This window comes from Carassius gibelio, chromosome B15 (genome assembly GCF_023724105.1).
Source record: "Carassius gibelio isolate Cgi1373 ecotype wild population from Czech Republic chromosome B15, carGib1.2-hapl.c, whole genome shotgun sequence".
Classification (NCBI taxonomy): Eukaryota; Metazoa; Chordata; class Actinopteri; order Cypriniformes; family Cyprinidae; genus Carassius; species Carassius gibelio.
Window position 1 is genome coordinate 19,062,191 of NC_068410.1, and position 14,951 is coordinate 19,077,141.

At 37.9% G+C, this 14,951-nt stretch overlaps 1 protein-coding gene across 1 annotated transcript; it reads left to right on the forward strand.

Annotated features, from left to right (window-relative positions):
- Window positions 1–9,957: 9,957 nt before the first annotated feature.
- si:dkey-202l22.3 (7 transmembrane receptor domain-containing protein) lies at window positions 9,958–14,143 on the forward strand. Its single transcript, XM_052576813.1, has 2 exons — window positions 9,958–10,155; window positions 11,230–14,143. Exon 2 carries the CDS (start codon window positions 11,236–11,238, stop codon window positions 12,367–12,369), a length of 1,134 nt encoding a protein of 377 aa, XP_052432773.1. The 5' UTR covers window positions 9,958–10,155; window positions 11,230–11,235; the 3' UTR covers window positions 12,370–14,143.
- The last annotated feature ends 808 nt before the right edge of the window (window positions 14,144–14,951 follow it).

Genomic DNA, 14,951 nt, shown 5'->3' on the forward strand with positions numbered 1-14,951 from the left:
ATTAATTAATATGAACAAACAATGAATAATAAATTTATTACTTTATTTATTAATCTTTGTTAATGTTAGTTAATGAAAATACAGTTATTCATTGTTAGTTCATGGTAATTCACAGTGCATTAACTAATGTTAACAAGCACAACTTTTGATTTAAATAATGCATTAGTAAATGTTGAAATTAACATGAACTAAGACTTATAAATGCTGTAGAAGGATTGTTCTTGCTTAGTTCATGTTAACGAATGTAGTTAACTAACATTAACTAATGGAACCTTATTCTAAAGTGTTACCAATTAAACCTTTTAAGACATACACAACACATGAAGAGACATTTAGAGTCTGTTTGTTTTGAGTAAACCCAACGTGGAGCATCTGCAGTAACCTCAGCGGTGGAACATGACGCATTATCACGCCATAGTTACGAGGCGGCTTTTCAGATCAGTTAAACAATTTCTGACCGCAATGCACAAGTTAGCAGTAGGACGAGATTAATTTCAAATTAATGCATTCTTGCTGGTCATATAATTAGAATATCATCAAAAAGCTGATTTCACTAATTTCATTAGAAAAATTTGACACAGACTTATTTATTACAAATGTTTATTTCTTTTATTGTTGATGATTATAACTGACAACTAAGGAAAATCCCAAATTCAGTATCTCAGAAAATTAGAATATAACTTAAGACCAATAAAAATAAAGGATTTTTAGAAATCTTGGCCAACTAAAAAGTTTGAAAATGAAAAGTATGAGTATGTACAGAGCACTCAATACTTAGCAATGCAGCGTGGCATGAGTCGATCAGTCTGTGGCACTGCTCAGGTGTTATGAGAGCCCAGGTTGCTCTGATAGTGGCCTTCAGCTCTTCTCTTATATTAAACCTTGTCATATTTTTTTCTTCCTTATAACCATACAACAACATATTATTTGAGTCAGTTTAAGTATTAAGAATATGTTGTGTATAGTACATCCTTTTTTTTTTTTTTTTTAGATTAGGAGAACATCATTCATACAAATGTGCACACATTATTATCCCTTTCAGTTTAAGTTAGTCATCCTCCACATCCTCTATCCCTCTGACCAACATGAAATGTGTACATCAAAAAAAAAAATAAAAAAAAAAATGAAGAAACAAATCATTTAGCATAAAAAATTTCTAAAATGATAAATGATACAAGGGGAAAAAATGTGTTTTAGATTTGGGAATTTGTCATTTAGTTTAAATGCTTGTGCAATTTTGGGAACTGTTAAAAAAAAATAGTAGGAAACCCCCTAACAGAACTGAATTTCCAACATATATCCAAAATAAAAGTATGACTGAATTTAAGTTTAAAAATGCATATAACCCTTGTTCACAGTCTGGTCCAGCTTCCTTTGAACCACGCTTCATACATCCCCTACTGTCTTGCTCTCAGCTCTATTTTGGATGTTCAGCTTCTGGTAATAGAGTTTCAGACATCAAAGGCTGTGCAACAGTGAACCAGTTTCTTCATAATACAATCTTCATGTCATAAAAACGTCCTTTAACTTTTCAATGAAAACTTAAAAAGGGAACATTGCAAAATGTGATGCCCAGTTGGTTTCATCTCTACAGAATGAAGGCAAGTTTATTTATATAGCACATTTCGTACACAATGGTAATTCAAATATATATATATATATATATATATATATATATATATATATATATATATATATATATACACACACACACACACACACACACACACACATATATATATATATATATATATATATATATATATATATATATATATATATATATATATATATATATATGATATATATATGTGACTAGTGTTTTAGCACATCTGATCTTTTCTGGAAGCTGAATCCAGCTGCGGGTGGCATAGTAACTAAAAGCAGATTCCCCTTGTTTTGTGTGAACCATTGGTATTTCTAACTGACTCGATCCTAATGATCTGAGTGATCTGTTAGGTTTATATTCAGAGAACTTATCTGCAATATATTTTGGTCCTAGGTCATTGAGTGATTTATAAACAAGTAAAAGTACTTTAAAATCAATCCTAAATGTAAATGGAAGCCAGTGTAAGGACCTGAGGACTGGTGTGATATGCTCAGATTTTCTGGTTCTAGTCAGAATCCTGGCAGCAGTGTTCTGGATGAGATGCAGATGTCTAATGGTCGTTTTGGGAAGGGCTGTGAGGAGCCCATTATAATAGTCCACCCTGCTGGTGATAAAGGCATGAACATGTTTCACCAAGGAAAAGACCGGGAAACAAAACATCTAATTCTTGCAATGTTTTTTTTTTGTTTTTTTTTTTTTTTGAATCAGCCATAAATCAACACCATGCTTGTTTATATGATATGAAATTATATGATATGATATGATATGATATGATATGATATGATATGATATTGGGTTTTTTTCCTCCGTTTTTTTTTTTTTTTTTTCTACATAATGAAAGTCAATGGGAACAAAAATGGTCTGGTTTCCATCATTATTCAAATTTTTTACTTTTTTGCTCCAAAAGAAAGAAATGCATGCAGGATTGGAATGACATGAGGGTGAGTAAATTGTGACACCATTTTTCTTCTACTGCTAACATTCTGGGGGGGGGGGGGGGGGTGATATAATATCTGATATAATATGACATCACACATGGATTTCTTTCTGGACAACAAGCCGGAGGCGTCAGATGGCCAATCAGGTTGCAGGAATGTTGCTAAATCAGTTTAAAGTGGAACACATTAAATGCATAGCATAACTCTTATTGGATTTGTGATGCAACAAACATGTTCATGATAGAATGTGTGTTTTCTATGTGTTTTTCAGATGGAAGAGCTTCTAACTGAGCAGCACCTTCAAAGTTCTTACCATGTTATTTATCTCCTGTGTGAGTGGGTATAAATAAACTATGAAACATACTGAACGCTAAAAGCCTGAGGGGTCTGGGTTAAGGTGAAAGTGGAAAAGAAGCATGTTCTCTTTACTAGCACTGATGAAATGGCCAAACAGAGAAAGATCCAATTTTATGCAGCTGACTCTGGGCTGCATGCTAAAACCTCAACATGACTGAAGAAATCATCTGAAAAAGCTTCTTAGGTGACAAAACTAATTTCAGAAATTTGTGTGAAGGTGACATTTGTGCACAGCTCCATGTATCATTGTTTGTTTCATATGGAAATGAGTTTAAAATTGCTGTGTTCTATTTTATTTTCTGTTAGGCTTCGCAAGTGGTGCATGAATTACACACTTCACCTTTGATGACACATACACTAAAACACGCATACAGTACAGAAATGCATTCTGTTAGACATTCAAACTTTGTGAGTTTCTGAATCGTTCTTGACATTTATTGACCCTTTATAAACTCAGAATTCCGAGAAGAAGAAAAGAGGAAGTTATAAGCACTCAACTAAATGATCAATTATATTATGGAGGAAACAAGCCTTCATAATTAAGTCCATTGTAGTAGATGGAAAAATTATACTTGACATAGAAGTATCAAGGCTGATACATTATTTCATTTTTACCAATCAATCCCCAATGAATAAAATGCTTTTTTTCTCTTACTTAATATCTTGTTTCATTCAAAAATAAGAGCCTTATATAAAGCCCTATGGAACTGATCTGGAAAAGGGGTTTGCACTTTCAGAAAAGTTCAGTGCCTGAGTCTGGTAAACTGATTATGAGTCAGTGCCATTGAATGAGTTTTAACCCCAGCCAAAATAATGTTCAGTGAATCTATGTCTTCTCTTTCTGATCTCTTTTATGCTATTATTTCATCCCCTCGTCAAGCAAAAGCAATAGCTTGCATGTGACACCATCACAATGTGAGAGCGGTCGCAGGGGACGAACAAGGGTTGGGTGACTAAAGAGGTCAAAATCCTCATGACATGAGGGGTAAAATTATTAGTGTTGATTGTCTTACACCAAAGGCTTTGCCCGCAGTCAAATTCAGAACACTAGCTATGCCAAGACATTTACTTAGACAGGCACAATTGCAATTAACCTTTCAAATTCACTCTATTTGCTCAATTTTTTGCCCATTTTTAGTTCACTCTTCTCAGGGTATCAACAAGATGGCAATTGATTGCGTTAAGCCTCGTGCCAGCCCCCTCAAAAACAATCACTCTGTGTCAGTTTGACTGTCCAAACTGAAAACACCCAAGTCAGCTGTCCTTTGAGGGAGATAAGGCATTTACCATGAATTAATGCGAATTAAATGTCTTTGCATCAAACAATCATTTTTGATTTTAAACTTTACTCTTCCTTTTAGTGTAATTCAGTGTTTAAATAATCAGTACATTCCACGTTGGATTTGCTCATTATAGAAACTCTTTTTTTCTTGTTGACCATTTAATCACATCATGCCATGAGAAGTTTCCTGTATTCCGATCGCTTAATGACTCTCATTCAGAGTCATACACATGATTGCCTTCTCATTGTGATGCAAATAGCAAAGCTAATGGTGATTAGAAGTGATGCTTAAAAAAGGAATTACTTGTCTGACATTCAGCTTTTTTGTTGTGGTCAAGGGCATTTTAGTAAGTAGCATAGTCATCATGCTGGGGAAATGCAAGAGGGCTGTTTTCAATCACTGGGAATCACAATAAAATAAAAACATCCACAATAGTCAATGAAAAGTTGATCAAAGTTGTTGTCTAGGAAATATAAGACAGAATCTAGGATGTAGTGATTTTTCCCAAATTAATGACAGTGGCGATGAATGTCAAAAATCAAAGTGAGTGATCTCTAATTGCTAGACACTGTATTGATTCTAATCACGATATTGACCAACTTAAATGTATAAGTATTGAAAGAGTGATTAGTTTCTGCTGATGTGGAGATATTGATTTTAACAAAATCATACAAAGACAGGCATTTTGGATGTTTTATTTACAGCCAATGTCATCTTTGGGTTCAAATGAGAATTTTGATGCATCCCATCTCTTGCAATATGAAGCACTGTCTTAAAAAAAATCACAAAAGCAAACACCTTTGGCATAATATTAATTTCTGTAAGATTTTTGTGTTACATAGAGAACTGTGTATTGTGTTATGCAAAAAGTGTCTTAAAAGCTGAGATAAAAGCTGAGAATTAGTGTATGTGATTTGGAGTGTGGTTCTGGGGTTTGAGTGTCAGGTTTCAGAAATTGTGACACAAGAAAATATTCTGTCTGCAAAATGCATTTTATTATTATTTGTATTATTATTATTATTATTAATATTGTATTTATTATTAAATACATTTTGGTTTATTTTAGCTTCAGATTTTTCCTTATTTATATATATATCCTCCAATGTTCTCTTACAAAAAAATAAAATCGAAAAATATGGTGAACATAGTTAGATGAGATCTTATGCGTAGGGTTAGGTATCGATTGTGTTTTACACGATACTGGTGCCATTTCGATACTTTTAAAACGGAACCAGTGCCTAAACGGTGCCTGAACCGATACTTCTATAAAAATAAATTCATTAAAAAACCCTTAAAAGGATAACATTAAAGAACATTAAAAATATTTAAAATATTTTCATAGAATTCACACTCTCCTTGGATGCTCTCATTTCCCAAGCTTCCTTTACTCTAAAGCTAATAAATGTATTTCACAATCTGGGTCATTATTTAATACAAAATCACACATAGTGTTTCTACTGTATCTCTGTCAATCACTCTGATATGTAGTTAAAAATAAGTGCTGTCTGTCACTGTCTTTAATGAGTTCTGTGAATGACTGTTTGCTCATTCTTTATAAAGTAGCAACAATGTAGTTTGTAAAGTACAGTTTTAGGCACATTAGTGTTTTCACTTCAAAAAAGGGTTTTAAGCCAGTTCATATCTTTTGCTATAATGTGTCAGTAGGAGATATCAGTTTACATTTCCAAACATTCATTTTGCAATTAATTTTAATAATAATCTAGTGAGATGGTTGAATGCACAAGCAGTCTGACAACCGACTGCCTAAGACTAAGTCTTTTACACAGTAGTATATGTATAAATTACATATAATTAGATGAAGTATTTTTAAATAAGTTTAATTAAAGTATGTGTTCATATGTGTTAAGGTCTAGATTGTCGCTGGACGAAACACCTGTGGAGCGGTGAAAAGAGCGAAAACTTTACGGTAGATGAGAAACCAACTGCTCTCTCTTGACCTTTTGTAAACTGTATGTATGACAAAGAACTGCACAGATACAAATATTCTGACAATCGAACAATAAACACACACCTTGTGTCCTCTGTTTCTGTTTGAGTCCGCTCGTGCTGCTGTGCCGCGGTCTGCGGATTGAAGAGCGCGCTGAAAAACAGAGAGGAGACGGGTCTGATGCCAGTATCATATGAAATTTAAGGGGACTGACTCTGAGGCGATCGCAAATTTGTGTACAGTTTATGGAGCTAAATACTATGGCCCCGCTAAAAAAGCCTAGCGATTCCCATGCGTCTTGAGTACATTTCGGAGAACCAGGACACATATTTCAATTTTTCGCTCAGGCATTTAAGAGGCACTGAAATGAGGCATCGAAATCTGCGTTCTTATTTGGTTCAATGCATACCGGTTCCATAGGTACATTTTGGTACCCAACACTAGTTATACGTGATGACAAAAAGTTTTTTTTTTTTTTTTTTTTTTTTTTTCGGTATTACAATGTAAAAATGTTTTCCCACACAAACAGGTGTATTATATAAAATCTTGTAGGCTATAACATATTCTACAAAAAAAATTATATATTTAATATAATGTTCATGTATGTATGTAGGGAAAACGTCAAGAGCATTGAGAATCAAAGTAAGTGATCTCTAATTGCTAGACACTGTATTGATTCTAATCACGATACAGAACAACTTAAATGTATAAGTATTGAATGAGTGATTACTTTCCGCTGACGTGGCGATATTGATTAAAAAAAGAAACCATACAAAGAGAGACATTTTTGTTTTATTTACAGACAATGTCATCTTTGAATGATAATTTTGATATCTCTCTCTCTCTCTCTCTCTCTCTCTCTCTTTTGATATCTCTCTCTCCGCTGCAAGTTTCCCATCAATTTGTTTGTGTTTGTTGAATTTAAGTCTGTGGATTAATTGATTATGGTCACATGATGTTTCTATATAATCACTGAGAAACAAAGAACTATTAGACTGATGAAGGCAGAGAGTGAAACATCTTCTGCTAATTTGTCACAAAATGATTTATAAAAATTCCTATAGATACATTTTTATATATTACAAGGTTTTTTTTCAACTGCTTACATATATTTTCAAAACTTTGCCTTTTTTTAAAAACTTTATACACAAACTCAAGAATTACACAAACAAAATGCTTCACATCTCTTGCATTCAAAATATCACAAACACATATCAAAAGCAAACATTTGCAAACACCTTTGCCATAATATTCATTCCTGTTCGATTGTTTTGTGTTACATAGAGAACGTCTCGGTTACGTATGTAACCCTGGATCCCTGAAGAAGGGAATGGAGTTGTCACTTCGGTAATGACTGACAAATTGGGATCTTGCTTAGAAAGACCAATCCATTTCGAGTGTAACTAAACAAGCCAATGCACATTGGAATTCAGTGATTGCATCTGCTGCCACTGATCATAGTGTGAGCATAAAAAGGCAGCAGGTGCAACGCATACCAGGTTTTCACAGAGGAGCCGAGCTGGTAACCCGACCATTCAGCGGTGGTACAGCAGCTGTGGCGACTGGACGTTACATCTCTGTTCCCTCCTTCCAGGTTAGAGGGTTACATTTGTAACTGAGATGTTCCCTGAAAGAGGGAATGGAGATGACACATCGCTAATTACTGATGAATTATGTTCCCTACCAAAACACTGTGGGTGCTGCCCCTTCCAGTGTCCTGTGCGAGCCTCCAGCCCCCCCTTTTAATCGTAGGCTGGCGCTGGCAATAAGAAGGCCAGCCATAGCACTGCCCATTCTTTAAGATTGGATAACACTGGGAAAATGTACCCATTCCACATGGAACAGGAATGTTGCGGAGGCCCCATCTTTCCCGAAGGAGGTTCAAAAGCACTTACACATATGAACTACCATTTAGGTGAATATGGAAGATTAGAGGTGATTATAACTCTTGGAAAATGGCAGAAAGTCTGCCAGGCAAACACTGACTCTGAGGCTATATCGTGGACTTTACACATATGGGATCCACTTAGGTCTCTATATACAGAACCCAGCCCTCTACCGGTTTTCACAGATTCATCGAGTGAGTGTCTGGTGCCGGATACTATGCCACGTCTGGCTGCTAAGGGGACAAAAGAGTTCGACAGGGTGTACAGTACAGACTCTTTGGCGTGGTTTAAGCAAGCCAACACTAAAATTGGGTCTCTAAGTGCTTCTACCCTTGTGCTCCACACAAAGGCTAGAATCGCAGCTCTACAAATATCTTTCAGTGAGGTGCCTCAAGCCAACGACCAGGAGGATGCAACATTTCTAGTAGAGTATGCTTGCACTCAGACCGGCAGGGCACACCCTGTGCCTGATAAGCAAGGGTGATGGAATCCACTCTCCAGGGGACAAAGGACAAAGCTAGGTCTGGGTCTGCCTCCTCTGGGGGTAGTTCTTGCAGGCTCACCACCTGATCCCTGAAGGGAGTAGTGGGAACCCTGACCTTCGTCACTTGGAATGAGAGGTCAGTTGTAGTTTGGAGCTCTTTCAGAACTTCTGGATTGTCTCCACCCTCGTGCAGGTCTCTTAGTGCTTTAGCCTGAAGAACCTGCAGTAGCGCTGTAGCGTGTAAGATGGATGCAGCTTCTCCACAATCCACATAAGCATCATCAGACAAAACAGATAAGTACCTACAGACCTGGGAGGGGAGGCATGGTTTGTCCTGCTGGTTGGAGGCGTTATTAGGTTACAACTGCATCGCAACTGACTGCTTCAATGGGGGAGGGGGGGAGATAGCAGGTCAGTTTCCGGCAGGAAAAGGTGCCTTCCACAACCTGGTAAGCCCCAGCTCCGGGAAGAATGGCACCTGGGCTGGTAGTTGAGAACCAGCCCTGGTCACCCCGAAGAACCAGTTTTCCAAATGTTTGGGCTCGGGACACGGTGGAGATCTCCACTTGAGCCATACCCCCATGGTGGCCTGGGAAAGCATAGCAGTCATTTCCAGATGAAGAAGTAATCTCATCTTTACAAAGACACAACTTCGAGTTTGTCAGACGCAACACCATCTTTGAAAAGACACACCCGTGAATGCTCTTTTCGAGAAAAAGCTATTTTATTGTGCTGAAGCACATATGGGAGATGGCCGTCTGTAACATACACGGGCTTGTGATCTCTCTCTCTGTGAGTTAATTGATTATGATCACATGATGTTGTCGCTTTTCTATATAATCACTGAGAAACCAAAAAATTATTACACTAATGAAGGCAGATAGCTAGACATCTGCTGTTGATTTGTTTTTTTGGTTTTATCTCTTGCTTTAACTTAAAATTTTAGGATGCAATACATTCTTTGTCATACTTATATAAGTCTTGACACTTAATTAGCTGGGAGAGTATGGTGAATGTATTGATTACAGATTTTTATATACAATTTAGCCATCCCAAAGTTGTTTTGTGAATTCCACCAAAACAATCACCAACCGGTTTTTCCAAAAATATCAGCTGCTCTCAGATACCAAGCTGGGGAATAGAAAAAAAAAAAAATTCTCAAAGAGAGATTAAAGATTGAGTTTTTATAAAAAAAAAAAAAAAATCTCTGAAATATATGCTTCTATGTGGATTTTAATCTAGAGAGAGAGAGAGAGAGAGAGAGAGAAAGAAAAAAAGGAGGTTGGTCTCAGTAGGAGAACTGTGTTTTCTTACTGCGTTTGTGACAGAAGACAGAGTCACTCCCCCTTCTCTCTCTCTCTCTCTCTCTCTCTCTCTCTCTCTCTCCCTCTTGCTCACTCATTCCCTCTCAGCCTCCCAGCACCCCCTCCACCACAGACCATTGGGTTGGTGGATTTGCACCTCACTAACCACTCTCCTCCTGTGAGACAGTGGTAAATGATATCAGATACACATGGAAAACTGGGCACAGAGGATCATTTATGGATGTGGACATTTGGAGCTGAATTATAATATCTCAACTGTGGAAGAACACTGAGGGGACATAAAAAAAAATCACACCTTGATATACATCAAGCTTTTGTGCAGCAGGTACTCTTTCTGTGTGTCTTTTGCAATTTCTCTGACAAACACACACTTGCTTGTCATTTACATTGCATGTGCCTTTTCAAAACTGTGCTGTAATTGTAATTGCTTTTAAAACACTTTTTAATTTATGTTTTACACACATTGTGGATTCAGTGCTGCATTGTTTTACTATTAAAAATAATACATTTAAATTCAGATTCATTATTTTTGTATTCAATTGCTTTAAACTGTAAATTTTAAAAGTCTTCAAAATTCAGTGCGTATGATTTTTCGAATCCTGACCACACGCTGTCTGTTTTACTGGCAGCTGATGGCACCATCAGATATCATATCTAATATAACACGCTGATAACAGTGTTTTCATTTATACTTAATCTCTATCGCTATTAAAAAAGGTGGCATATTAAGAACACACTGTATCATAGTGCACAAACAAAAACAAAAACAAAAAATGCAAAACATTGTTATTAGATAAAGATTTTCAGCTATTAACTGCATTTACATTTGATATACATAACCATCATTATTACTTTTTGGCCTTGTCCACTCATGTTTGCTAAGCATGCGGTATAATTACAATTGTAATAATCAATTCATGTAATCACACATCCTGTAATGAAGTTTGATATATACTCAGGAAGTAATTATAGAGTCATCAAATGCAAATTTTCCTCCATTCAGAATGCTGATAACCAGTACATCTTTGTGAATTACCTATTCCAGACAATGTGGCTTTAAATAAAGGTAAATACCTTTGAAGTTTCTTCTAGATAATACTAAATAATAACACTGCAATTAGACGTTATGACTCACCTTGAGCAAAAAAAAAAAAAAAAAGTCTGCTTGAGCAATTAATTCGATCCGTGAAATGCAACCTTTCTGCTTAGTGCTTAGAGGGTGCTCAAGTCTCATCAAGACAAAAAGAGAAAGACTTTTTAAAAGGGGTTCCATCAAGAGCATGGCAACAGCGTTTCCATGTGCCAATCTCACACTGAGTTTATCTCTAACGGATGAGTGAGTGTGTACCTGTTTGTGCATAAAGGTTGTCTTTGTTTTTCATTAATGTTTTTGTCACAGGTTGAAATGGATCCTCTTCTGGAACAAGTTTTGGCCGGCATTAATGCATCCCTCGGAGCTACGAATAGAACAGACCCCCTGGATAAATTTTCGGGAACCCAGCTGCTTTTACGTTTCAAACCTCTGTTTATTCCACTCTACACCTTGGTCGTTGTTGTTGCTGGTGTCGGGAACAGTTTCCTTCTTGCCTGCATTCTGGCGGACAAGAAGCTCCACAATGCCACCAATTTCTTCATCGGCAACCTGGCAGCTGGGGATTTGCTGATGTGCCTTAGCTGTGTGCCGTTGACAGCATCGTATGCTTTTGATGCACATGGCTGGGCATTCGGCCGTCCAATGTGTCACCTTATTCCTCTGTTGCAAGGTGCAACGGTCTTCGCCTCTGTATTATCCCTCACTGCCATCGCCATGGACCGTTACGTGGTGGTGGCATATCCAGTGCGGAGGCGTATCTCAGTGTGGGGCTGTGGTGCAGTGGCATTGGGTGTCTGGGCAGTTTCATTGGCCCTGGCTGCTCCTCCTTCCCTTCATACACGCTATGTGGACCTGCGACCCAGTGGCATGGAGCTGGTAGTATGCGAGGAATTCTGGCTGGAAGCCGAACGCCAGCGCTTGCTCTACTCCTGCTTCTTTTTGCTGGCATCCTACATGATCCCCCTGCTGTCTGTAAGCGTCTCCTACTGTGCCATCAGCATGCACCTCCGAAAACACACGATGCCTGGAGAGTCGTCCCATAGCCAGCAGCGATGGAGCAAGCAGCGGCACAAGACTTTCTCCCTTCTGGTGGCCTCCGTCCTTGCCTTTGCCCTCTGTTGGCTCCCGCTGCAAGTCCTCAATCTCCTTCTGGATCTAGACTCGGACTTCCAGATATTGGACAAGCGCTACGTCAACGTGCTGCAGGTCAGTTGCCACCTGATAGCCATGAGCTCAGCCTGCTACAACCCCTTCATCTATGCCTCGCTGCACAGCAAGGTCCGCATGCACCTGCAGGGTTACCTGTGCCCTTGCAAACGTAGTGGACAGGAGCTACTATCTCGCTGTGCTTCCCGCAACCCTGCCACCTGCTTGACACTCATTTCTGAGGAAGCTGTGAAGGAGAGCCAATCAGCCGAGAGCCCCATCCCCGACAGCTGCCTCTGAAGATCCGTGGCACATCGACACAGACTAATCAGAAGGAGCACTAAGACATTAAGAGGCTTTCGCAGCACTGGAGTGGTATTCCAGCCAATATTCAATGGTCTTATATGAGAATGAAGGGTTTTTTTGTTGGTAGGCTTTTCTTTCATGAGGACTAAAGAGAATACTCAGGCTCTCAGCTTTGTTTTGATGTTTCTGTGGACATTAGTGATTCAGCCTCAAGATTCCCTCATGTATCCCTTGGACCTTGAATGAAAACCCCTGATACTAAACACAAATTTACAGAGCGGCTTTTACTGAAGGCATAGAAGAATGTTTTTGGTAATACCCTGTCCTTGAACTTACTATGGCTAAGGGGAGTACCAGCAAACCACAGCTAGATGTTGACAGCTCTTTGTCAATTCCTTCTTTCTCTCTCTCCAGCTATTAGGAAGTAGCAAGGGAAATATCAGGGGGTTTGGCTGAGTTACCTCTTTCCCATCACCTCTGTCCCTGCTGTATCTTCATTTAGAGGATAAGCGGTTAACGCTGTTGCTTTAGCTCTCACCCATACCAGAAAACAAATGATGCAGAATGTCTTATAAACCCTATCAGTCTCTCAATCCTCTAAGGATCACTGCTTATCTGATATAGGTCACTGCTCTGAAACTTGCCCTCAGAGCCCCTCTCTCTCTCTCAAGTCCAGACACTCTCAAGAGGGCTCCGGCAATCTGAGTTCAATCAAATGACTGCCTTTTGCCTTTGGTAATGGACTGTGTGCTCTGCTTTAAGACACATACGAGGTAGCTCACACTGGAACACTGCTACATTTCTGAAGATAGGCATAGTTCCAGAAAATGTTCAAGAGACTGAGCCTGACCTTTTATAAGTGGCAAAAGCTAAAGTAATGATAATTTCACAGGAGCAAGTGCCAGTTGTTTTGCTATTATGTGGTTTCGCCGTTTCCATTGGAGAGCTGTAAGAATTGAGGTCTCATTTTGAAAGCTCTCTGGAGGTGTGAGATAGGCTTAATTAGATGTTCTACAATGCATTCACACCACACTACATCACTCATTAAGTCAACCATTTCTCAGATGAATTAACAAGAGTATATAACCCAAAACATTTAAGGAAATTAATGGTAGATTGTCAGTGTTCGTGTGACGGAAACAAAGCCATACTATTAATGGTTTTCTTTTTCTTTAACTTAAGATGTGCATTTTTTTGACGTCTTTACAATAGTTGCTTGTCAGATTGTATGATGTGACCCCAGTGAGATGCTGAGTAAAATCCAAAGTAGACTATGCAACGTCAAATATCTTCACTCCTCGCCCTTGTCAGTTCTTACACATTCATTTGTATAGTATGTAAAATTGGCATCAATGGCTGTTCCCTAATTAATTCTTCATTAGAGAACTACATTGTAGGACATAACATTTTTAATACATTTTTAATCAGAACTTCACTGGAAGCTATTCATCTCAAATTTAATAAACTGAAACAATACTAAGCTGCCTGTGACCAACAATAAAAATATATTTATGACCCCGAAATCATGGTAAAATCACAGTGTCTACTCAGCTTTAGACATGAATTGCAAACAGTTTTCCCCACACACAATTTTCTTTTTATTCATACAGTCTTGTAGTTTTCTGGCTGATTCTATGCTACAACAATGTGGTTATGACCTGTGTGAATACATCATATAGATAATACCTGCTGTCACTGTGGGCGACCTTTTGCAACTGTGTTACCTTATAAATGTTTGAGTAAAATGCTACACTTGCACCAGTGTTTGAAAGAGTCTTGTCATTTATTAGAAAACATATAAAACATGATCAAATATATATTCGCAGGGAAATTGACCTAGCCAAAATGGACCTAGCCACCAACCCCCAAGGGTTCCTTAATGATAACTTGTGTATTCCCTGCACTCAACATGCCTGGACCACCTAATTTCAATGGGTCCCTTTACATATACGGAGCACAGTAGCAATGATGCTAATAGTCATGATTCATAATAGATGACAAATAGACCCCAGGACTTTGTTGAAACTGTGAGAGGCAGCAACAGTTTGTTATCCCATGTTGAGCATTATGAGTAAGCATGTAGTCACAGCTAACATTTCACACTTGGATGTCTTTAAAAATTCTGAGTAAATTTTGCAACATTGTTGAGACTTATTCTGAAACTCTAGAGGAGATTTTCCATCTCCTCTTCATATAATCTCATTGTTCACTCAAAAAACAAGTGAGATATTAAAGGTATGTCCTTTCTGACTATTCTTTTCTATGCTAGTACTCAGACATCACATCTCAGTATCTGCTCAATACAGCATGAGGTACATCAACATCAATGGTGAACTTTTTTTATCCAGCAAAAAAAATAAATAAAAAAAATAAAAACAAAATAAACTATTTGACTTTCCTGCAGAAAGTATTAGGAAAATCAGTGAAGTGAGAGTTTTGGTCTAATGATGTCACTAAGCTTAGAGAAAGGAATGCTGCAGACTTGCAGATATCACGATGTGGTGCAAACAAATATACTTGCCCTGCAACAGAAGGTTTCATAAAGAGCAGCTGTTGTTATTGGTTTCAATGTCAAA